General features: G+C 42.9%; 3 protein-coding genes across 3 annotated transcripts in view; all 3 read right to left on the bottom strand.

Annotated features, from left to right (window-relative positions):
• Positions 1–466: 466 nt before the first annotated feature.
• srsf10a (serine and arginine rich splicing factor 10a) lies at positions 467–5,098 on the bottom strand. Its single transcript, XM_027014329.2, has 6 exons — positions 4,976–5,098; positions 3,680–3,784; positions 2,643–2,746; positions 2,152–2,323; positions 1,737–1,787; positions 467–1,522 (listed from the first exon to the last, which is right to left on the bottom strand). Exons 1-6 carry the CDS (start codon positions 5,038–5,040, stop codon positions 1,243–1,245), a joined length of 777 nt encoding a protein of 258 aa, XP_026870130.2. The 5' UTR covers positions 5,041–5,098; the 3' UTR covers positions 467–1,242.
• Positions 5,099–6,499: 1,401 nt separating this feature from the next.
• fabp10a (fatty acid binding protein 10a, liver basic) lies at positions 6,500–8,387 on the bottom strand. Its single transcript, XM_027014325.2, has 4 exons — positions 8,292–8,387; positions 7,909–8,081; positions 7,338–7,427; positions 6,500–6,770 (listed from the first exon to the last, which is right to left on the bottom strand). Exons 1-4 carry the CDS (start codon positions 8,356–8,358, stop codon positions 6,720–6,722), a joined length of 381 nt encoding a protein of 126 aa, XP_026870126.1. The 5' UTR covers positions 8,359–8,387; the 3' UTR covers positions 6,500–6,719.
• Positions 8,388–9,442: 1,055 nt separating this feature from the next.
• The window catches only part of myom3 (myomesin 3), a 36,751-nt gene continuing 22,238 nt past the window's right edge, over positions 9,443–23,955 (bottom strand). Inside the window, exons 14-37 of the mRNA XM_035526595.1 lie at positions 23,765–23,892; positions 22,364–22,547; positions 21,859–22,033; positions 21,385–21,506; positions 19,458–19,645; positions 17,526–17,652; positions 16,547–16,728; positions 16,344–16,458; positions 16,099–16,255; positions 15,598–15,704; positions 15,122–15,166; positions 14,335–14,474; positions 13,915–14,059; positions 13,597–13,656; positions 13,147–13,214; positions 12,684–12,791; positions 12,296–12,383; positions 12,137–12,175; positions 11,917–12,022; positions 11,450–11,613; positions 10,850–10,886; positions 10,661–10,683; positions 10,442–10,497; positions 9,443–10,345 (exon numbers count right to left, since the gene is read on the bottom strand). Coding sequence (XP_035382488.1) covers positions 10,079–10,345; positions 10,442–10,497; positions 10,661–10,683; positions 10,850–10,886; positions 11,450–11,613; positions 11,917–12,022; positions 12,137–12,175; positions 12,296–12,383; positions 12,684–12,791; positions 13,147–13,214; positions 13,597–13,656; positions 13,915–14,059; positions 14,335–14,474; positions 15,122–15,166; positions 15,598–15,704; positions 16,099–16,255; positions 16,344–16,458; positions 16,547–16,728; positions 17,526–17,652; positions 19,458–19,645; positions 21,385–21,506; positions 21,859–22,033; positions 22,364–22,547; positions 23,765–23,892 — 2,831 coding nt within the window. The 3' untranslated portion in view covers positions 9,443–10,078. The remainder of the gene's footprint in view (positions 10,346–10,441; positions 10,498–10,660; positions 10,684–10,849; positions 10,887–11,449; positions 11,614–11,916; positions 12,023–12,136; positions 12,176–12,295; positions 12,384–12,683; positions 12,792–13,146; positions 13,215–13,596; positions 13,657–13,914; positions 14,060–14,334; positions 14,475–15,121; positions 15,167–15,597; positions 15,705–16,098; positions 16,256–16,343; positions 16,459–16,546; positions 16,729–17,525; positions 17,653–19,457; positions 19,646–21,384; positions 21,507–21,858; positions 22,034–22,363; positions 22,548–23,764; positions 23,893–23,955) is intronic.

The raw sequence follows: 23,955 nt of genomic DNA, 5'->3' as shown, positions 1-23,955 counted from the left end.
CCGCCGCGCGCGTTCGTCTCGTTCTTTAGCTAAAGTATTAAAGACTGCCATGTTGTCAGCCTGGCTTATCTCTAAACAGTTTTTACTGAGACACAATAGGGTTAAACTGGCTTGTTAGTATGGTGACTTTTTTGCAGTCTTCGGTTTGTCCATGCAGCTTGATTTTTACAAATATTGTACACGTTGGCCCTCTCTGCATGAACAATCCTAAAGCTATTGTAATTTGTTTTAAACTTACTTTAAAAGTATTAACATTCTGGCAGGAGTCCATTTTCCAGTCGTGTGCCATGATGGTCTTCATCCTGTTAATGTTCTGACATATTACTGTATGCTTGCAGTAGTGCTTTGTAAAATGGCCCAGATCACACTTAGGACTCTGAATTTTGGTGTTCAGGAAGACTGACTGCCCCACTTCCCACAGAATATGCAGATCTTAACATTTATGTAATAGACTTGCAAGAAGTCATTGGAAAATACAGACTCTTTATTAACCAAGGGAACAGCTTTTTTTTTTTTTTTGTTTTAAGACAACCAAAATACTTCAGAGACATCAGATCAGAGTGGAGAAAACATGTAAAATGAAGTTAGACTCAAATTAAACACTGCTTAAATGTACACAATATAAGTTTTGGGAACTTAAAAAATTAAAACCTCAGTTTCATCTTGGGGGACAACAGTCTGGCAATCACATTTGGTGAGTGAACTATGAATGGCATGGCAAACATGAGTGTTAATTCCAGATTAAAGAAATTCTACAATGCAAAAAATGCCTTACACTAGTCAAAATCTGTACAAACAAAAATACTGCTCTCCATTTATTTGATCTAAATGTGGCCAAAAAAAACCACCCCCCCCCCAAAAAACTGAATGTAACAAAATGTAACCATTTTGTTACATTTTTTTTTTCCTGGTTATTTAACAAATTTACCCAGCAGCCTTCCCCCCCAAACCAGGACTTCAGAAGAGACAGATAAGAGGAAAACACTGAACTGTTTAGTGCAGGTCAGCCCACTACACCTGGCGTCTACTGCCAGGTAACTATTCACGAAAGACCCAGCATTTCACAACAGAATCTGCACAAAAAAGACCTAAGTGAACTAAATAGAAGCAACCGTTTTATATGACTAATTGAACAAAAATGTTACGTTAGCCAGAGAGCTGTACGAAGAGTTGAAGAGCCAGAGCATAAAGCATCCTCTTAATTCTCCCAGAAATGGTCTGCCGGCAGGGGTATCACCAGTTCTAGTGGCCGCCCGATTTGCGGCCGGCCCAGGACCTGGAGCGGGAGCGGGAGCGGGACAGCGAGTGTGAACCCGAGCGAGAGGGCGACCTGGCGTGTGCCTCCTCTTCACGTGCACTGGTGCAGGGGGTCAGGTCCTCTGCAGGGGGGTGGGGCGAACGCGACTGTGAGCGCGAGCGCCTGCCTTTGACCTTGAACCTGGAGTCGGGGGAGGGGGAGGAAGAACGGCTTCGGGAAGCTCCGGCTCGCTGCGCCCGGCCGTGCTCGCGTGGGTACCTGAACCTGTGGAGAAAGAAGCAGGACACAGGATATGGCTCCTGCTTGACATCTGCAGGATTGCTACCCTCTATAATTGTGCAAAAAGTCTAGAGTGTGCCTTCATATGACATATAGGAACAACACATTTCACCATCAGCTGATGTCCTCAAAAAGGGCACCCTCAAACTTTTAGGCATTGCAACATGAAACTAAGATCAAGCCATTAGTTTAATCTTACCTGTCATTCTCACGGCTCCTGCTTCGCCTGTGTCTTCCATAAGAGCGGGAGCTGTTCACAAAAAACCAACAAATAATTCTGAACAGTACCTTAAAAGGTTATATGACAATGCTACAAAACAATGAGCTCCAACATACGAGTCAGTGAATGCAGGTGCATTACAGCACTATGGTTTAGCATTCATCATACTTTAATACATCTGATTCCACTCACTAAGGACTTTGTAAATAAAAGGAGTTGAATCAAGAGTGTAAGAGCAGGGAAAACACAGCTGAGAGTTCCAGAACCCAACACAGGATGAAATGATACAGTTTTGTAAAGGACAGTTGGAGCAGTGAACACTTCTGATTATGTCAAGTCCACGAATCTGAGGGAGCCACAGTGCGGCACAAAGCAAAGGCGAGGGCTCACTCACTCTCTGGGGCTGTCAGAGCGCCGAGGCCTGCGCTCGTAGGACGTGCTGCGGGAGCGGTGCCTGTCGTAGCTGCGGCTCCGCGAACGCCGGTAGTGCCCGTCACGCTCACACTCGTCATATCTGGAGAAGCTGCGGGGCGAGCGCCTCTCTTTGCACCTCATCTGACTGGGGGCTAGAGAGTGGGGTTGGGCCAAGACTTAGCAAGGTGAAGAGCTGCTGTGTTCAGTGCCAGATGTGTAGGCCTCGCACCAATACTACAAACCTAAACACTGGGTTACTGTGCCATATGTATGTGTGTGACTGTTGTACTTTTACGAAGCATCCTTTTAAGATGCTAACTGCCGACAACATATTACCTTTTGGTTAGTGCTGCAAAAATGTACCTGGGGCTTAAAACTATTAAATTATCACACCTAGGATGCCACAGCCACACGCTGACACTGTATAGCGACTCATCACCTAAAAGACAAAGGAGCAGAAAGGAGCCTTACTCTTCCTATCTCCTTGTGCGAACTGGATCTCAATCTGCCGCCCACACACCCATTTGCGGTCCAGGTTGTGAAGGGCGTCCTCAGCGTCGCGGACATCCTCGAACATGCTACTGTGTTAAGGGTTTGCATTTGAAACACATCGAAACACAACAAGGAGCGCTGATCTCCTAGAGGATGGCAGTGCCGCACACCGTCTCACTGGCGTTCCACAGGCAGAACCCAGTGCTGGACTTTACTCGGAGTAACGCAACGTAAGGGAGTTTATCTGGAGGAATTAAGACACGGGGAAGTGGAATTCTACTTCTCTTCATCGCTTAATTGGTGGAATTTATGTAAGCAAAATAAATGTATTAAGAGTCAAGTATTTACAGAACCGAGAACTGAAAAGGTTCTTCATTGACATACAAGATAACTGAATTTTTAACAGAAAAAACAGGGAGAACGCATATACGAACGCATATACTCCAGCACAGGTAGGATACAAAAATTAATGTTACCTTTAACATGCTTGACCTTTGACCTTGAGCTTGACCTTTATTCTCTTTAAGCGCTTCCCAGAAGGACTTGGGGGGGGGAAGGGGGGATTTCCTGCTTGTCTTTGCCCCATTATCTTTTTGCTCTTTTCCTCTCTGTCTGGAACATACCGTGGCCTGGACTCCCACTCTGGTGCCCTCTTTTCCTCCTCTTTGAATCTTCAAGCTTTAACTTTCTCTTTATTGTCATCTCTGCCCCTCTATTTCCCGCCGCCTGAATCCTTATGGGCTCTTTGGCTTCAATCTACTCTACTTCAGCCTTTACTCTTAAATATTCTCTGTAGGGAAGGTCTCCAGAACTGTATGTCTTTACATTTTCTGAGACAACAGAAGAAATAGCAGTTAGGAGACAATGCCCAAAATACAATCAAATTTTATTTCACAATGTCATGTTCAGATCCTTTTCTGAAGTTGTGTTCAACCGCTCCTTAAAAAAACCCCCCAAAAAAACCCCTTACATCGTGACTGTCATCTTACTTTTCAACATTTGCGTACAAAGGATATTGAATGTATGCAAATCCTCTTGGTCGACGAGAATAGAAGTCAACTGGAATGTAGACATCTACAATAGGCCCATAACGACCAAACTCACGACGCAAATCCTCTGGCCTAAAGCACCATGAAATGATAGTTTACTCATTTGTCTGATGGAGTGTCTCCTCTCTTGTCTGTACATCTCAGTGACCTCTGTACAACTCCACTTTGGGATAAAGAGGTGATGCTCCTAATAATGTCTTAATTCTACAGGGTGCTTTTCATCTTCTACAAATGAAGTCCTCATTTTTAGACATACTGTATTCTACATGTTTAATATGCATTTTCAGACAAGGAGAGTAGACCTAATTTAGTTCCTTCCATGCACTTAATTTACAACTACCAATTTATTAAAAAAAACAAAAAAACAAAACGAATTAAAGTTCAATCTTATTAACAGTCATTAGCTAAAAGTAAACAGTATTTGTAACTAACCAGAATCCAATGTTTCGATAGTGCACTGCTTGCCTTTAAATACCATCACCAGACATAAAGCTGTGCAGCAACATTAACTGATCAAATGTTCTACAGGCTGCATTTAATGCGGTTTAACACCAATTAAACTCCTTTCCTGATCATGCCATGCTGATGCACTGTAGTCTACATTTGTGGGACAGTAGTAAACCATTACATTAACAAAGGTCAGTGTTATTAACATCAAAAAGATGCATACAACCAACAGGCACAGTAACTATCCTGGCTGTGGAGCAACAAAATATTGGCTAGGTGGAGCACACGTCGAATGTGAAACTAAAAGTGCCATCTCCACCCAAACTAGCTAAACTGGAGCCAGGTTTACTGATTATAGCTAGTTTTAGTACCATGCAGCTTTGCTACCGTCAACTGATCCCTCCAGGGTAATTCACTAAACCTAAACATAGTATTGGTTTTCTACGCCACCATCATGTCCTTTATTTTCAGCTAACTACATCAAGTGTTGTAGGTTAGCTAGCTGGCTCACCGTCTTTACCTTATATGGTAATCTTCTGGGTTTACGCCTCGAATATGTTTTCAGCGCATAAAAAGCTCGCTAGCTGGCTGTTTAGCTAAAAAAACACCTAAAGTGGCAGAGCTGACGGTGTGGCGGTTTGGCCAGACAAATCCAAACGCTGGACGAAGGAAACAGTCCTAGTGTGATTAAACAGCTGGCTAGGTTAGCGTGCTAGCCTTAGCTAAACTGCAGCTTGGTTAAAAAAAAAAAGTAAAAAGGCAAGATATGTAAAATATGTTCGGATAAACTAACGTAATTCACTCGTGCAAACATACCTGCTTTCATCAGATATGTTCCTGATAAAGAGAGAGGTGTTTGGAGGCCTCAGATACCGTGCCATTTCACATTAAACACACGATTAACGTTAGCTACTCAGGAAACAGCCTCTCCACAGGCCAGTGTCAATATTTAGAGTCTGCGCCAAACTATGGAAGGCCAACGGGGCCAAAACGTCTGTGAAAATATGAGTTTGGCCCACCTGAAAATGGATTTGTTTAAAAGTGTTTTTAATGACTATGTTGTCAGTATATGTCAAGGCATCCAAATGTATAGTATTTAACTACCTTCCTGCTGATGTGCATACTTTGATTTGTTATGGTAGCTAGTTAGCAGGGAGAGCTAGGGAGCTGATGCTGCAGCCACCACGCTTTGTAGAGCTCATCAGGAAATTTCATAAACAGTTGTGCAACTTAACCAACACAAACATATGATAGATCTGATGTTGAGGAAAACCATAAGAATGTGAAAGGAAAAACAGCTGATTAGAATTATGTTTTCTATTTGCTTGGCGTGATAACCCAAAACTGATATTAGGCTATTGAACTCAGAACTGCTGAAATAATGTAATTCATTTACATAATGTTGCACTTGATGTTTGGAATTAACATGTAATGGAATATACATCCTGTTGTTAATACATCAGTAATCTTATGTTCTCCTATTTGGAACTACTGAAACTGAACTACATTTACATTTTGAAATAAAAAAAAGTAGAAATAAACAGACTTTGGGAATATTCTGTTCAATGATTGTAAATGTAAATGTAAAATGTCAATGCTTTAATAGAGCATGTAAAAACACTAGAGTTTAAATAATTTTAAAAATATCTTTTTTTCAATGTAAATGTTGAAAAATATTACATGAATGTAAATTGTTATATATTGTTAGAGTTTCAGTTTAAAAGTGCAACATGACTTACATTGTAAATTTTGGAGATTTTTGCTTTATTAATGTCTGTACAAACATTTTGAAATTTCAATAATAAAAATAAAATATTACCAAAATATGTGTATCAATGCATATGTTAGTTAAAATCTTATGTGAACTTGATAACCATAAATATTGTCAGAGGATGCGGTGCAAAAGAGCAATGTCATTATTACTTATAAAATTGGACCGTTTTTGCTTTATTATACAACCTACATGTCACAGTCAAAGAATGTGCAAAAAGGAAGCAAATTCCAGTCTGAAATTGAAGACTTTAATGAAATGAAACTGAACACAAGTGGGCACAACTAAAGAAAGCCAGTGTAACAGCAATTGCTTATCTTGTCCCTTTAAATTATAAAAGCGACAACAATGACACACAGGTGACACAGTGAATGAGACTCAATGCTTATCACCTTGTGGGGCATGGCACAAAACCAAAATAAAACGTGCAACAGAAAAACACAACGTAAGCAAAAAGCCATGTGTCCAATCCACGGACCTGAAAGCTCCGGCTAATCAGCAAGTCAAATGATGATCACAATAGCATTTTGGCAGGGTCTAGTAAAGAAGAGGATATTGTCCAACAGGAATGTTACCATTTAATTAGATGGTATATAGTACTATTCTTTTAACTATAAACCAATGATGACATGTGATGTCATCTATAAACTAATATATACAAACGACAGAGTATTGAAAAAGAACCTTTGATTCTGAGGGCAAAGGACTGAGATACAAGTACTTTTGATCAAAGGAATGTTTATTTAAATAGTTTCAAACTAAAATACGTTTTACACTGGACAAGTTCCATCACAACTTTTTACTCTTCCTGATCATGGTAGTCCCTCCTACAGTAAGAGTCTGAAAAGGAAAGCAGTGATATCAGAATTAAAGAATTAAAGACTTAAAGAATTAAAGAATTAAAGACTTAAAGAATTAAAGAATTAAAGAATTAAAGACTTAAAGACAGTGTCTGGGGAGTGAGTGAGCAGCTGACAAAAAAACAAGTTGTTTTAAAAATGCTAAAAAGCTACCAGAGGTGTTTCATTATTCCTCATAAACCATTTTATCTGATCTTAAATATTCTGAAACATTTTGACATTCTTTGGCTCTTAAATAGGCAATATGAGTTATACTTAGTGTAATGAAATGCCTCAGTTTTGATAGTTTAACATCGTATCTAAGAGTTTATTAAATGTTTTTCCTATTTTATGATTTTGTGGTCATATATGAAAGATGATTATTATCATCTTAGGATAATTGATCATACTTTACTGGGAGGATTTGTGTCTCATCACGAAAACAGTTGAATAATCGCCAAGTAATGTTGCCCTCCACACTATTGTAGCAAAATCTAAGGTTCTTGTCATTTGACTATAAACATGGAATACCAAGTAAATGTCTGTAAATGTTGTCACTGTTACACACCTCAATCATCTCTCCTCCCTTGATCTCCTGCACGTGTGAGAACTTTTCAGTCTGACACACAAGTTTTCCTGCCTCCATCTTCACAGTGCACTGGAGCACACAGAGAAGAGTCCCACTCAGCATAGCAGAGATATCAGAGCAGTGGCTCTTCCTCCTCACGGATCAATGAATGGATCAACAATCTCATTCCCCACGGTGTTGCATATTCTGCCATAACACACCTATGTCCACTCACTAACCACTTATCAATCTCCTTAAGAGCTGAGTCAAGGAGATAAGAGAGTTGTAAAAATATCTAGGTTTTCCACTGTTTTGGATTAGCTGCCACACAAAACAAGAATAAGAATCGTTATTCTGTTTCATAGCAATAAATGCCTGCAAAGGGCATAAAGAAAACTTATCACCTTTCAATGTAATAAATAAATACTGAAATAATAGTATATAGGATATAGGTATAATGAAACAGAATTTGCCTAATAGTTTTATAAATAGTGTTTTTTAAAATCTCTAATAGCCATCATCCATGCTGGATGAAAATGATGATGAAATCAACGGAGAATTGGACAGAAACCTTGAGTTTTCTGCCATCCATGGTGGTGATTTCAGCCTCCTTGCCAATGGTGAAAGAGTTAGTGACTGATTTTCCAGGAGTCTTGGAAGTGATGACAAAGTCATTGCCGGTCTGCTGGATCTCCATCACTGGTTTGATGTCTTTGGCTATCTTAATGATGTCCTCTGATAGTGCTAAGGGAAAACATAAATCAAAATACAGTCAAACTGATCTCTAATGGCCTCTGTAGTTATTCTACTCTCTGCTGTATACTAAGCAACTCTGGTATCTTCATTAGTTCTGGTAACTTAATTTTTAAAAAAAAATGAAATAGACAGTGCTCCCACAAAATCACATCTTTACCCATCTTCCATCTGCCTACTGATTTGCTGTGGTATACTCACAGATGGCTTTGAGGAATTCCTCATAATTCTCCTGCTCATAAACCTGCCATGTTCCACTGAAGGCCATGTTTTCTGGGGTCAGCACGCAAGGCCAGAGCTCGCCACAGCACGGAGGGGGCACATGCACTGCCTCAGCTACTTATACTGCTGCAGAAAGGACCTTTTTGCTTTTGTAATCATTAATAGCGTTTGAATAACCCAAAGTTCATTTACATCTTCAGTTTGGCAACTCCACTGAAAATGGCGCACAAAGGAACACTTTTGCCGTTGCTATGGCAGCAATGGGCTATAATTCCGAAATCTACATTTAGGTTGCTAAAAATTGATTATAAAAAGAGATAAAAAATATAGTTTGTACACTTGTGAAACCAGAAAATCCAGGACCTTGCAGTCCAATTTGTATGCGACACACAATTATGATGACACATTATGTTCTGAATTACATTTGAACTATAAAGGCACTAACAATATTGTTTCTACTTATAAATCTTTTAATAAAAACTGCTTATCTGGTATTTCTTTAGTTAGAAAGACTATTTTTCTGATGAACACTGTTAGAGGTTCATTATAACTCTATAAAATTATGAATACAAAAAACATTAAAGTGTCTGTATCATCATATTCTTTATAAGCAATGGCAAGTGTATCACAATCACCTGAACATTTAATATAATTTCAGTTATACATTCCAAGTACAAATTAGCAGACTGTGAAAAATTGAATGCGTACAGGTTCACATGCTTTTAATAATTTTTACCACATTCTACAGTAATGTAGTACTGTAATTCTGTACTAATGGAGGAAACAAGTCTTTCTGCCAGCTTAAATGAGCTATCTAAGGTATGAGTGGTGAATGTGTTGGTTCTCCATTTAATTAAACTGAACAGGATATTGATTAATTTACTGCTGACATACAATTTGTTTAGTAAGATTTGCAATTAAATATTATTTTATTTGGATTTTTCATTCTTGCTCAATCTTATTATGAGAATCCTTTAAAGATTCAGGGGCAGACATTCAATTTGTACCCAAGTGTGATTGACTCATCTTGAACTTTTCTGCCCAAGGACAGAATGCGAGTCTGCACTCAGCAGAACACGTTCACATTTCACTAAAAGGGTCTTTTACTTTCACTAACACCACTGGCAGCATTTATTGATGTGTAGTGAGGCCAGCCTCACTGTTCAGATGGACAGCAGGTTAATGACACTCTGGACTATTTGCTTTTCAACTTGCACAAAGAAAAAGATGGCCTCTGATTTTCATGTTTTTAAAAAGCCCAGTTTAGTGAGCTGAGCCCTTTGCCCTTTTTTTCTCACTCTCTCTCTCTCTCTCACACACACACACGTCTTATTACAACACGTACCCTGACCCATTTGTTTATTTCTTTTGCACCATAAAAATTAAGACAGGCACCATCATGCTACAAACCAAATAAGCAAAACACAAACAAAAAACAATGAAAGAAAAGGCCTTTTAGTTTCATTCCACTCAACAGTAACACAGAAACAAACCAAATCAAACAGACTTGCAGGCCTTTTGCTTGGTTAACCTCTGGACTGATGTGCTCTTAATTCCCTATCTGGGATTCTGGGTACAGCTGATTGGCTGGTTTCCCTGCCATTAACCGAGGCTTTCACATCCAATAAACTATTCAGTACACATGCTGACCATACGCTTTGTACTGGTACTGGTACTACATCGTAAGCTAATCCTGGGGGCTAGTTTGTAGTAACACTGCATTGGACGCGTCCTCGAACTGGACGCGTCCTCGAACCTGCTGTGCGCTACATTTCGATGGCATCGGCCCGTGGCTTTTCTCCGTGCTTGTACACGCTGACGGTCACGCTGACCGTCTCCGTGCCGTGCTTGTTGCGCACAAACATGCTGTAGTTGCCCGAGTCCTCCATGTTCACAGTGTGGATGGTGAGGGTGGAGCACTTGTTGTCGAGGGCAATGTGGTAGCGTCCCGCCGAGGGGATCTCCCGGTCGTTCTTTAGCCAGGACATCTCCGGGGCCGGGTCACCGTCGGCAAAACAGGTCAAACACAGAGACTGAGGGACAGCGTGGAGGGGTGGAGACAGGAGCATGATAAGGACAGTGACTGACATACAAAGACGATGGAAACCCTTTTCAATGGCGGAAAATACCTTGTCTTCCCTTATGGCCACCACATCTGGTAATCCCTTCGTGACTCTGGCACGGTCTACAGTGAAAAAGCAGGACCACGTCTCTAGGACTGAACTATTATTGTTCTATGCTAATTCGCAGTCAGGTATGCAAATGGATACTGGGAAGGGAACCCGTTAGTGTGACCACCTATGAATAACTGCATTAGCATTTCCACGTGGTCCTTCAAACATACTTACTTTTCTCAGCAATTTCAACTTGCCTGATAAAAACAGAATAAAATAGCTGTTAATTTTACATCAAGTAATAAAGTGCACACACAATGAAATCATTTTATTCCAACTAGTATACAGATCTCTGAGCTATATGGAATGATGGGTCATTATGGCTGATGTGTGTGGAAAAGGCATTGACCAAGCTGCACTTACTTCAGTCTCTGGTACTCCAGCAGAGCATCTGCAAATGCTTCAGAGGAGAGAGAATATTTTAAAGAACACCACAGAGCAAGTACAGCTCACATGCTCAAATCCAGACCTCCCTGGTTTGAATATGCAACTGCAACTGTCTACTGTGTCACCACACCTGACATCTAGGCAAAAGGATACTTAGGCTCTTTGAATTGAGGACTGGTATAGTTAATTTTAACTCACACACAACAGCCTAACATTTTGCATGTCCACTAGATGGAGCTGTTGCTCTGAACCAGTGAGTCCCCTGTGTTTCTTTCAAGCCCTGCTAAAGGTTAGACGAGAAGCTGTTTTGTGCCCGCTGAATATACAAGTGCCTGTTGGTGATTCTGTTTCATTCACAGTGATGCATTTGTCCTGTGGTGTCTATAAGATTGTTTTTATTCATTTGTCATCTGGTGTGTACAAGATTTCCACAATGATTCAGCAATTTTAAGGAATATTTTCCCCCGTATAATACAATCTTTTTGTCCCACGAAGGACAAAATCTCCAGTAGACAGACCTGATGTATTTCAAGTGCTTTCAGACCGACTGGGACGTTCAGATGACCACAGCAGTACCTTGTCCGGACAGATCCAGAGAGCGCGTGTGTGTCTCCTGCCCATCGAGCATCTGCAGGGTGTACTTCCCTTTGTCATATTCAGTGGGGCTGAATATCTCGATCCAGACTTTCTGCATACTGCTGCCAGGTTTGGTTCTCTCCTCCTGATCAATCTTCTTCTCTCTACCAAGCACAGAAAGAATTACTGTTAGCAACAATCCATAATGAATCAATAACAGCTCCTCTTTAAAATAGAATCCCAAGATCAGCTAGAGAAAACATCACAAATCCCCAAAAACAAACCACAACCCCCCCCCCCCCCCCAAAAAAAAACAGAACAAAAAAAACAAAAAAACAAAAAGCCCCAAAGCTTTCAAAGCAAAGCTTTTGTTTTGAAGTGGTGGCTCCTGTGTGCTGGGCCTCAGAACGGAACTGCAGTGCCAAAGCCTTGCGAGGGGAATGTGTCTCTGGACAAAAGGGACTCACTTGAAGTACCAGCTGGTCTTCACGTAGCTCAGATAGTCCTTCAGAGAGCAGTAGAGTTTAAAGCCGGCTGCCGTGCACTGGATCCTCACGGGGCCGGCGGAGAGAGCTGCAATCAGACAGACAGCCGGGAGTTGCTCGCACTGCCAGCGCTTTGTAAAACGATATGGAGGTTTGTGTTCGGGGTCGACGTGGGTGACTCCCTAACTTCTCACGAACCTACCGCACTGTTTGCTCAATTGCTGCGTAAGCTTGTCAAACTCTGAGAAGAGAGCAGAGGAAAAAAAGTGCCATGAAACACGGAAGACATTTCAGTCAAACCCACTGCAAAATCGCATGTAAAACGCTGCCTTGATCATTAATTCAGATGTAGGAGCCTCACCCTTGTCCACTAACTCCAGCATGCTCTCGTCTTCTCCTCTGCTGTCAGAGACAACGGCCCGGTACACGCCTGCTTCCTTACGTGTCACCTACAAGGCCATAAAAATATAACCTTGTTTACATTTTATTAATGAAATATATGTTAAATGTTCATCAAGTTATAAAGTGCAAACACAACCAAATCATATGCCACGTTTGCTCTTCTCCAATATCTTCTTTATTTGATTCGTGGAAACATTTTACTCAAATGTTTTTTTTACAAATCCACCAGCAGCGGATGGCGGACTAATGCTAACCGCCGCCTACATCCTAGCGGTGCTAAGCTAAAGCAAATAGCCAAGCCAAGCCAACGGTGGCGAGAGCGTTGGTAACCTGGCAACGCTAGTTACCTGGGCAACTGTATACTTGCCAACTCCAGACTGCTCGTATGTGGCCTGCGTGATCTCCACACCATCCTTAAACCATTTCAGCTTCGTGTCCTTGTTCACGTTGGTCACCTGCATTCATTAAAAACAACAAAAACAACAACTTCCGTCACTATACACAAAGCAGAGCCAGACTCCGTTTTTGACCGCTATTGTAACCCAACTGAAATCTGATCCCAAATCAGCGTTGTTAATCTTTAACAGTTCCTTCAGCTCAACTTATTTGAAAAATATGTTGTTTATTCATTTCCACTTTCCGAATTAGTATTAATGAAATTCACTACATTTTTATTGACTGAAAATGGCTAAGCAGAAACGGAAGTTAGTCCATATTGCTTTGTAAACACTGACCCAGGTGTCTATGTAATGGCTTCATGTCAGGAGTAAATTTGAGCTCAAACACGCATGCAGTAGGTTGGATGATGACCTTGCATTTCAGAATCATCTCACAGTCATTTGTCACAGTCCAGGACAAAAACTCCTCAAAGTGGGGACCTAAAAAAAAAAAAAAATCACCTTGTTTATCAATTATGAAGCATTTTCTTATGGAATCAACTATTCAATATGCTGAATTGCATTAAAGTAGTTTGGTTTTTCATGAAGTAGGGATTTGACTAAAAGAAAACTGAAAAGAACGATAAACCAAAGAAATCTGACTGGTGACATACGCCCAAAGGAGTAATGCAGTACACATGCAGCGGAATGTGATATCACATTACTAAAGTTGATGAGACATCATTTCATTCACTTTAATACACTTTTTAATCAATTAATCTCAAATGGAATGCATTTATAAAATAGCCTCTGTTGAAGTGTGTGTGTGAGAGTGTGTGTGTGTGTGTGTGTGTGCGTGCGCACTGGCCCCTCGAACACTCACCTGCACACCTCTTCCAGTCCCGCCTCTTGGCCTCGGCTTTGGCCACGGCTTGCTTGAACTCTGCCAAACGACCCGAACACAAAAATGACAAGATCAGAAAGACTGAATGTGGGGGGGAAAGTACAAAAGGTCAGTGTGGTTTGTGACAGTGACCTTTGACCTCTGAACCTTATAAGGCTTTATAAAACTATAGACAGTTACAGCTGCACACAGCAGGCCTATTCTAGGAGTGCACAAGCTGAAGCATGCATCACTGAGCGCTAGCTCAGGACGTCAGCACCAAATTTAAGAGGCGGAATAAAGACCCATCTGACGTACTCTCATCCACCAGGACCAGTGTGAACTGGTTTTTAGCCCTGCCATCCTTGAGCTGAGCTGTGTAGGAACCTTCATCCTCCTTTGCCAGCTGATTAAATAGAATGTCCACTAGTCCATTCTCCCTGTCAAATCCGATCCTGCGTGCCTGTGGATAAAGGCACAACCACATGCAATTTCAACTCTGTCTCAGTGGTCTGTGGGGTATTACGTAAGTGCTGAACCTCATCGAACTTAGTTAATCTCACAGAAAGTGCAGAAAAGTTAAATGTTCCTGAAAACAAACACACACACACACACACACACACACACACACACACACACACACACACACACACACACACACACACACACACACACACACACACACACACACACCCTTCAGGAGAAGTGAGTGGAGAAGAGGAGATGGGAGATGGGTACCGGTGTGCTGGAGATCTCTCTGTCGTTGAGAATCATGCGCAGTTCGGCACCCTTGCTCAGAGGCTCGGTCTGCAGCCACAGACGCACAGCTCCCTGCTCCAACACCTCCACCTGCCAGCCCTCCGACCGCAGACTGATCACTGGATCCCCACCCAAAAAAAACAAACCAACAAAAAAAACATCAATGGGTGGGTGGGAGTGCTTTTAGTGTGCATGTGTGGGTATATTTGTCGTGTTTTCTACAATCAAAATGCAACATGGTACTTTAAAAATAGTGGTTATTTATGTGGTTATTTATTATTTGGGGTTATGTAATGTATTTAACAAATGTTTAATCAACTGGTTCCCAAGCAGGGAGGTTATTTGGATACAGTACAAGGTTTCCATTGTATATGTTTAATAAGTGCAATGTGTGTGTGTGTGTATGTTTGTTCATCTTATGACAGGCTTGATAATTAGGTGGGTGGTTTGGATATGGCACAAGAAGCTCAGCGCAACACTAGGAAGCAAAGAACACAAAGTTTTGAAAATCAGGGGTTCTGAGGTCTGGTTCTGGGGCGCGACTGCCCCGCTTAGTGACCCCTGCTGTACCACGATAGATTCCTGAGCTCAGGGATGCAGATCGGCACGTCTCTGTGATTGGACCTCCAAGCCCCTGCTGGGGATCCCACAGCTGTCAGCGAAGCTGCAGCCTCGGTCCTTAACGTGACCCGTGGCTTCAGCATTGGCCGAAGCAAGCCCGCAACGCTACAGCAGGGCTCCTTCAGCTGTTCCTTCTGCCACTTACGTGGGTGTCGGACCTGCCAGCTCAGCTCCATCAGTCGCTCCAGATCTGCGAGACGAGAAACAAGCGCGGCGTCAAAGTCGGGCCCCGTGGGACCGGCTGTGGGAATGGCGTGGTCCATAATCCTTATAATTCCTCTGCAGTTGGGCTACAGCTGCTTGGCCCGCTACAGTATAACGGAGGCTTACTGTTAAATTACAGCAGATGAAAAACCTGATTTTTACACTCGACAGCTCAGTTGCACTGAATTATTGCTGTACTCAGAAAGACTCCCATTTTCTAGCTAACAGCAATTTTCCAAGCAAGTTCAAGAACATCTGGTCTTTCTACTCTTATAACTTTCTAATTTTCTCTCAAAACTTTGAGCTTTACGGCTATGTTGGATATCAGAGCCAGTATTAATTTAAGTGAAAAATGAAACAAATAACATACAAAAAACAATCTATATATGGTAAAACAATAGAAGAAGCAGTACCTACCTGCTGCGGTGAAATTGAAACCGGAGGAGATGCCAGGGGTCTCAGTCATTTCAGCAGTATAGAGGCCCAGGTCCTCCTCTGAGGCGGCCGTGAAGGTGAGAATGGACCTGGCACACAAATACTCGTCTCACTGTGGCATCTTCATGCATTACGATGTGCCTTTACCACTTCACTAACCAGTCATTTCCCCCGGTTCCGCCCACCCTGTCCTGAACTATGAACTTGAATGAGAAGGGCGGAGTTTGGGGACGGGCAGAACACGAAGCTTTATGACTTTACGTGTTCTCTTGTCAACTACTTACTAAGCATCTTTACACATCAAGAACTAATTGTTACTTTACGCCTTAAAGACGTACCTTTACCATTATTTTTTTGGCATTTATTTTATGACTTTATAACTTCTGTACTATATCTGATAATACTAGATATATTACAACATTTACATTACAGGTATATCTCAGGTGTTCTGAAATGCGAGTCTGACCACAATAATGAACACACTTGTTCTGCTTGCTCTCCAAGCGGACTCTTCCGGCCTCAATAGGCTCTCTGTAGTTCTTATTCCACTTCACCTCGCCTTTGTCAGCAGTCTCAGGGCCCTCGAAGCTCATGAAGACGAAGCCGTCGTCATCGACCCCGATCTCGATGTCTCTGCTTCCTGACAGTCATAGGAGTGAAGATCGGTAATCAGCAAACCTTGACTCAGAGGTAGAGCGCCATCTGCTGGACATTTTAAAGGAACCGACCTGGGCTGGTCTGGGCTTTGATTGGCTCCGTGGGGAGAGAGGGTCTTCCTACTCCAGCACTGTTGACGGCGGACACACGCAGGCGGTAAATCTGACCACCTTGCAGCCCAGACACCTGCCAGCAGAAGAGCCAGTGTAAGGCTCTTAATTTTCTTAAAGCACTTCTTTAAAGTCCTAAAAGTCCTTTAAGACTAGGCACTGACCTTTAATTGGGTGTCTGTGATTGGCTTCTTTGTCACAGCGGTCCAGTCCTCTGACTCCTCCCCTGGACTGATCTCCACCACATAACCAGTGACTGCTGACTGTCCTTGATAGAGAGGCTCCGCCCATAACAGGACCAGGGATTCTTGCCTAACCTCTCGTAACTCCAGATCATAAGGGCTGCCTAGGGGCAGTGTAGGGGGAAACCCGGCAATTTATTCATGCATTGACAGATTTATCAACCATCCCTCGAACCCAGCCAGCTATCCATCTATGTGTCAGTTCATCCATCTAAACACGAATCCCTCGGTCTGTGCAGGAGGATTTCGAGTCTTCCTTGGCTTCTCACATCACTTTGTGTGAACCGTCTTTTTTCCTCTTGCAGGGGAAAAATGGCTTTTTTCAGCCAGGTAATAAAACATTGTAATTCAAGGCACAACTTGACAATTGTAAGAGAAAACATGTTTGTCACATTTATATCCTTGCAATAGATGGTTACATATTGCATGTGAACCTGCAACTGGCAGAAATACAACATGACATCACTGGGCACAGATAAAAAACTTAGTCCGTATTCATGCTTCATCCTAGAGGCCTCTCACAATAATATCCATACGGTGCAAGATGACTTCCAGAATAAAAAAAAAAAAAAAAATACCCCAAGTACTAATGTATTCCTGAGTATGAGCTCTATAAAATACAAAATGTGCTGCGTTTCTCCATTTAAATGTACAGCAGTAAATCCTCTTAATAATCTTCAGTCACAGATAAATTATTAACAGTGTAGGAAGAGCTTCTTCCATGGAATTATCAGCCTCTGCTGAACAAAGCGATATGTCTGTGTCAGTTTATTAAGAACACTAGCACGGCTGTCACAATACATCTGGGCTGCATCCCCGATGCTTCGAGGTTCAGCTGAGCCAGCTGTACTCTGTGTGAGTGGAGATTGTTCTGTAGCAGGTGGATCTGTTGCTCTCTCACCAGGCACGGGCATTGTCCACTGCTCGCACAGAAAGGCCTCGCTGGGCACAGAAGGTCTACCCACTCCTATGAGGTTTTCTGCAAACGCACGGAACTGGTAGTAGTGTCCCTCCCGGAGACCGGACACCTTTAAGAAGAAAACGATGAAAAGAAAGAGCTCACCCAGATGTTTGCTTGATGAGCTGGTACACAGTCAGAGAGGACAAGCTTAAGACACGGGAGAAAGTGGATCTCTGTATAAGACGGAGAGAGACTCCCAGAGCTGAACGATTTAACATTGATTTCCTCATGTTCAGCAACACAGCACTGACATGGTCACAGTTCAAGCTTACCATAACTACCGGCGTATGTAAGCTGTGCATGCTTTCATTCTTTATAATTAGTCTCAGCAGCACTGCGGGAACTGCAGCCTATAAATGTTCGGGAAGCCCTGCTTAATGATATTATGCTGAAAAGCTCGGAGATACTAATGTCTGGAGGCTGGTTGGGAGCATCAATCTCTCCACTTTATCTCTGCGCCAATGGTCACTTGCCCTGAAAAGGGCTAGTCACATCTGCAGATACCCAAATCCATACCACTTAAAAAAGTGTGTGGTAAACAAAAAACAATTACCCTTGATGAGCCTTCTTAGATTGTGGTTACCCTGTGTGACTAAGATTACTTTTAAAATATACAGTCCTATTAATGCTAGACAGGTGATAAAAGTTATCAAGGCACTGATTCCGAATCAATAGCTTTTCCACACTCGAGACTTCAGCGTACACAGGATTCAGTGGCTCAACTGCAAACTGCTGGAGCAGCTTGCTGCCACTGGGTGGCAGTAGTCCACTTGCGGACACTTGGGCACATGCCATTGGATTAGTGAGAACACTGCAGTAGAGGAGCGTAGCTACAGATGTACAGACAGCTTCTAACGAAACTGCATAGGCAGGCTGCTTCCCTGACTGCCTGATGAGGTGGGGATCTCTGGTGGGAATAACATTAACATTACATTCACCATGACAAAAAAATGCCGACAGTACTGAATCACGGAGTGATGTATTCTAATCAACATGAATGACAGGGCCATCACATAAACGGGTTGGGCAAATTAAAGCCAAAAAACTTATCTTTTGTGGGACTTATTAATGAAATGGAACGCAGTGTCTATGGGCTCATCAGAGGGCCAGCAGAGGGTGCTATGAACCCATGCATCATCATGGCATTATGCTAAGTGTTGGTTTTACTACAATAATTACTACACTTCTATACAGACAGGCAAATCATTGCCACCCTTCTGGTATACAAATTAGAGAGTGATTGGGATTTTTTTTTAAAGTCCTTTAATGGGAGTTTGTAATTAGGTTGCCATGGACACAGCTTGGTGCCAGGTGACATGTAAAGAAAGGGAGAAAGCTTGGTGACTAAGTAAATGCATTAGCAGATAAATGTGTTTATAAAAGGATAAGCAGTGTAAATCATGGAAATCCATTTTTAGCTCATGACTGTTCAAACAAGATACATATTTAGCAGGGTGCATTTTGGATTGAGCCACAATTATGAGTTTCTAAAACTGTAAAACTTGTTTATATGTGGGAGACCCAAAGGTCAGTTCTGGATGGGTCAGGCAGAGTTGGTGATTTCACTGCTCAAACACACCTGACTCAAATCATTAGTTAATATCCAGTTTCATCTTAACGGCTCCATATTCAGAGCTTGGCTCGTGGACTTTTCAAACGAGAACTTCTTGCTTTAAAGCAATCAGTTTTGGTTTGTTTTCACTATTCAGAAATTCCTTATAGAGACTTTAAGGATCCTTGAGATTTGTTCACAGAGTTCACAGAGATTTCCATATAAATAATAAATCCAAAATAAAACATAACCAAACAGCAATGAAAGACAACACATCCCGTGATGGCAGACATGGTATGACAGGGCAGCCCTGGACCCACCGTGTACACCCTATCCTTGACAGGTCTGACGTTGACCTCTGACCATGTGCTCTGGGACTTCTCCCGCTGGTCCAGGTAGTAGCCACGCACGGGGTCTCCGCCGTTGCTGGCAGGGGCTCGCCAGGCGATCACCATCTCAATGCCCGTGCAGCGGAGGAGAGAAATGGCAGACGGGGCCGTCGGGACCACTGCAGCGGGCCGGGGGGGTGGGGGGGGGGGTGGGGGCATAGGGGGGTTGTTGCGTCTCCGTTAGCTACATCACCCCAAAACCAAAGCCAAATCCCTTCAAATATATTAAAGAGAAAGAATCATGGTAATAGACTGAATCTCAGGAGGAAACAAAAGAATACATTTTTAAAAAGCTCAATTAAAACAGTGGACTAAGAGTATGACCCTGGAGAGCCAGCTCAGACCAGCATCCAGTGTTGTTGTATTCTTTACACAACATACTGCTGGCCTGCTCATGTTGGCTCTCCGAACGCGAATCAGTGCACTGCAGGAAGGTGAGCGGTCTCCACCATGCTGCGGCTCCACCCGCCATGGCTGATAATAGCGGCACCGCCCGTTGTGCGGCTGAAGCTCTGGCCTGAACGATTAGCAGTTTGAGTCTTAGACCTGGTGGTGGTGGTGTGGGTGGTGGTAGGTATAATATTGCTTAGACTGCCAGCAGTATGCCGGCTCTGTACGTCTGAATAAGACCATTAAATGGAAACCGTGTCCAACAAACACTGAGGTGAAATGACCATGTGGACAGCCATGAATGAAATCTGGTGAGGGCCCATTACAGGCGCAAGCATTACTGGTGCAAATCATTTCACTATGCAATCCCATTAAAGCTATACTACACCCAGAAATGCCAACTTGGCTGACCGTCAGGGAAGGCTGCAGGGTGTGGTTACTGTGATCTCGTCCCGCTGACCTCTGCTCATCAGCAGTAATATTGGTGGTTAAATGAGTAACTGATTAGACTGATGACCACTTTACAGCTCAAAACTTGATTTTCTGTGTTAATGCTAAAGCCAATGAATTAAGCGACAGGGCACTGTAGATATATATTGAGAATAAGTAGTGTTACTATATTAATCTATGACAGAAGATGCTAAGGTTATGAATGAAGCATAGTAAAGAAGGATCAGAATCCTGGTTTCTCTGCTCACTCCGTAGATTCTAATACCAGTCAACCCCACTTGCTCTCTTATTCTGTCTGGGAGAGGGAAATTAAATTGGCAGAATGCAGTGTCCTAAATGGAAAACAATATTATATATAAAAAAAGATTAACTGTCGAACGGCACATCCATTCATACGTTTATCCCTCCGTTCATAGAGAGCTGTGCAAAGATTTTCCGGCTAGAAGGACCGGACATTGGGTCTATCATTGTCTGATTGATCAGGGGTGTATTTATAAATGTCCCAAGTGTGAGTGACAGTAGAATTGAGGAGGCGTTTAGCGCAGAGCGCGGCGGAGAAGGCGCGTTATCCGGCAACCTATTACAGGTCACAGCTGTGGCAGCTGCAGGGTGCTTCCATTTCAAGATTTCACCAGCAATAAGGCTCATTCTCACTTTAGTCCTCTCACACAGGACCGCAGGAGGGGAAATAAACACCTTGTATAAGTGTTTCTCTTAGATTATTCAAAAAAAGTGACACATGTAGTTTAGGTATTAAAAAAGATCACAAAAAATGGTTATTCAAAGTTATGCAACGACGGCCCTTACAAGTGCGTTTCCAGTCCAACGTGATTTCCATTCGGCAACGTATAAAAGTAATTGCAGGTGTTATTCAGTCTTACGCTGCAGATGTGTTTGATGGAGATTAGGTTTTAAAATGCTGGACTATTACTGCGATTGCTCTGTGTGTGTGTGTGTGTGTGTGTGTGTGTGTGTGTGTGCGCGCGCATAAGCTCCAGGTCCACCGCTGTGCTCTTACGCTTGGCTGCCCTCACTCGGAGCGGCTCGGATTCCTCAGAATAGCGGCTGTTTCCAGCTCGACCCACGGACTTCACACGGAACACGTACTCCTTTCCGGTTCTGAGGCCGTGCACTGTAAACCTGAGGCAGAGAACAAATGTGCATAGTGTGTCATAAATAGGTCGGAGGGATAGGAGTACAATCATTAAAACATCCTGTTACTGCAGATCCAATGGATACATTTAACTCATGTCATGCTGGAAGGAATTATAGCCAAGCAAAGAGGGCATGTATCAAAATATCAGAGAATCACCTTCTGGTTCACAACTCTGAAAAGCAATATCACTCACTAAGAACACCCCTTGCCCTCCAAAAAACCCCCTGTTTTTATTCAGCACTGAATGATGCCATTTGCCAGCACAGCGGTCCATGTAGGGCTGAAGCTTTAGCCTGCTACATCATTCCAACGTTCAGGGCGAAGCAGAGGCTGGACCTGGTGCAGGTGACTGGTTTGTTGTTGATGGTTCTCCACTCTGAGGTCCCCAACTCGCAGCAGTATAGGTAGTATCCCAGAATGCCCTCTGGGTTTTTGGGCTCTTTCCACTGCAGTAGGACTGAATTGGCAGTGTCCCTGATGGCCTGAACAGAGTGGGCTGCTGCAGGTATGCCTACAGAGGGGAACAGACCATTTTAATAAACCACCCGTACCACAGCATGAAGCTACCTGAAAGCAAGACTCCCACCAAGGTGGGAGTCTCCAATGTATAAAATGTTAGTGTTTTCCAGCCAGTTTGTGGATAACTTGGTGACGAACAGAAAAGCTAGTCATGTCCGATCAGGAAAATATCATACAGTCTTATAACTCTTGGGGACTAGAGTCTGATAAACACTATTATGAGTTATTGTCAGTACTATCACACAAGTAAACACGGGTCTAAACCCATGTGAGAGAGATGAAGGTAGAGATGAGGAAGATCTGTACGAGTCCCTCCACCCACCGAGCGCTTCCTGCAGGGAGACAGGCTGGCTGGCTTCTGACGGCTCGCTGACACCGTACTTGTTGACGGAGCGCACTCGGAAACGGTACGTCTTCCCCTTCTGCAGGTCAAAGGCAGCGAACCTAGTCGAGCTGATCCTCTTCTCAAAGCTGGCCAGGTGCCAGCTCTCCTTCCCTGCTTCTGACTGCAAATTCACCAACAGTGCTCGACTTCAAACGGTGTTCGCCTCTCAAGAAAACATGAGCCATTATTCACCAGTCTATGCGTAGTCAAACAAAAAGCCAAATTTCTGTCCTACGAAACAGAGGCAATCTTGGACTGAAGAGTTTTTGCACAGTTGCTGTTTTTTTAGTCCCCTAACTGTACTCTTAAATTATTGACTTTATCAATCTTTTTTTTTTTGTTTTAGTAATGTATGTGTTCGGCTCTCTCTCAATGTTTTCTTCCCATTTTAATAGATTACATTTAAATAAAAAAAGGGAACATTTCCATGAAAATATTCTCTCTCATTTCTTTTCCCAACGTAAAGGTAAATGAGTCTCAAGTCTTGCTGCTCCTGACAGATCAGACAGATTTATTATGGAGCTGCTTATATAACTCCAACAAAACTGCAGCGTCCTGTGGCAGTCCATAGGCTCTGTACTCGTAATTACCCAGCAGAGATATAGGGAAATACCTTCACTATATGAAACCATCACCGCTGGCAGTTTAAAAGGGAGCGAGACCCTATTAGATGGCCTAAGCTTTAAAAACCGCCACCAAATAAAAGAAAGAAAGATAGGGAAGACGTTCTTTTAACTTTCTTCACCGTTTGGGGCGGCCTGAGCTGAAACGCCACCCACGAGGTTGTTCGAATGTCTCACCAAGTGTAAAACAAACAGGGAGCGATGGGGACAGTCTGGTTTTAAGTCATAAACACAACTAGAGAAAATGTGCTTCTTGTTTCAGATGTTAGTGATGTCAGCTCTGCGGCTTTGAAGTTGAGCGTGGGGACAAAGATCGCAGGTCGCGTGGTGTTGTGCGAACAGCTTGAAAGCGGCTGCACTTTTTAATGAGCCCCCCCCCCCCCCCCCCCCCGGCAGCAGATGCTGCTTTCCTCTGATGGCTCGCTAACTAGTGCGGCAGTGAAAGGGTGTTGTTAGCTAGACCCATTACCTTACCGCGTGAAGCCTCGGCAGAGACTTGGTTGAAGACAGAGTCAACAAAGTAGCATGGTGTAATGAGCTGTGTGGGGAGGTATGGAAAATGTGTATGTGTGTTTCTGTCTATAACAGCATGGGAAGCATGGTAACAGCTAGACTTTGATCCAAACTCCACAGCAGTGTGTGTGTGTGTGTGTGTGTGTGTGTGTGTGTGTGTGTGTGTGTGTGTGTGTGTATCAGTTTCTGCACATGTGTGTACCCGCTCCACGAAATAGCTGAGTGGCTCCTTGCCCCGCGGGTCTGGCTCGGTCCAACACATCACAGCATAGGTGTCACTCAGCTCACACACACGCACGTCTGTCGGAGGAAATGGAACGCGGATCTGACCTGCAAGTGGGCCAAACATTAGCTATCACAGATATAGAATTTTTGTCATATAGATATACACAG

The sequence above is a fragment of the Electrophorus electricus genome, chromosome 5 (assembly GCF_013358815.1).
Source record: "Electrophorus electricus isolate fEleEle1 chromosome 5, fEleEle1.pri, whole genome shotgun sequence".
Classification (NCBI taxonomy): Eukaryota; Metazoa; Chordata; class Actinopteri; order Gymnotiformes; family Gymnotidae; genus Electrophorus; species Electrophorus electricus.
This window is presented reverse-complemented; position numbering and strand designations above follow the sequence as displayed.

Coding starts and splice junctions, on each gene's coding strand:
- fabp10a (XM_027014325.2), bottom strand. CDS start 8,358: ATGGCCTTCAGTGGAACATGGCAGGTTTATGAGCAGGAGAATTATGAG. Junction 8,082..8,291: donor GGAATTCCTCAAAGCCATCT/GTGAGTATACCA, acceptor GTTTTCCCTTAG/CACTATCAGAGGACATCATT. Junction 6,771..7,337: donor AGGGAGGAGAGATGATTGAG/GTGTGTAACAGT, acceptor TTTCCTTTTCAG/ACTCTTACTGTAGGAGGGAC.
- srsf10a (XM_027014329.2), bottom strand. CDS start 5,040: ATGGCACGGTATCTGAGGCCTCCAAACACCTCTCTCTTTATCAGGAAC. Junction 2,747..3,679: donor AGAGGATTTGCATACATTCA/ATATCCTTTGTA, acceptor ACACAGTAGCAT/GTTCGAGGATGTCCGCGACG. Junction 2,324..2,642: donor CGCACAAGGAGATAGGAAGA/GTAAGGCTCCTT, acceptor CCCACTCTCTAG/CCCCCAGTCAGATGAGGTGC.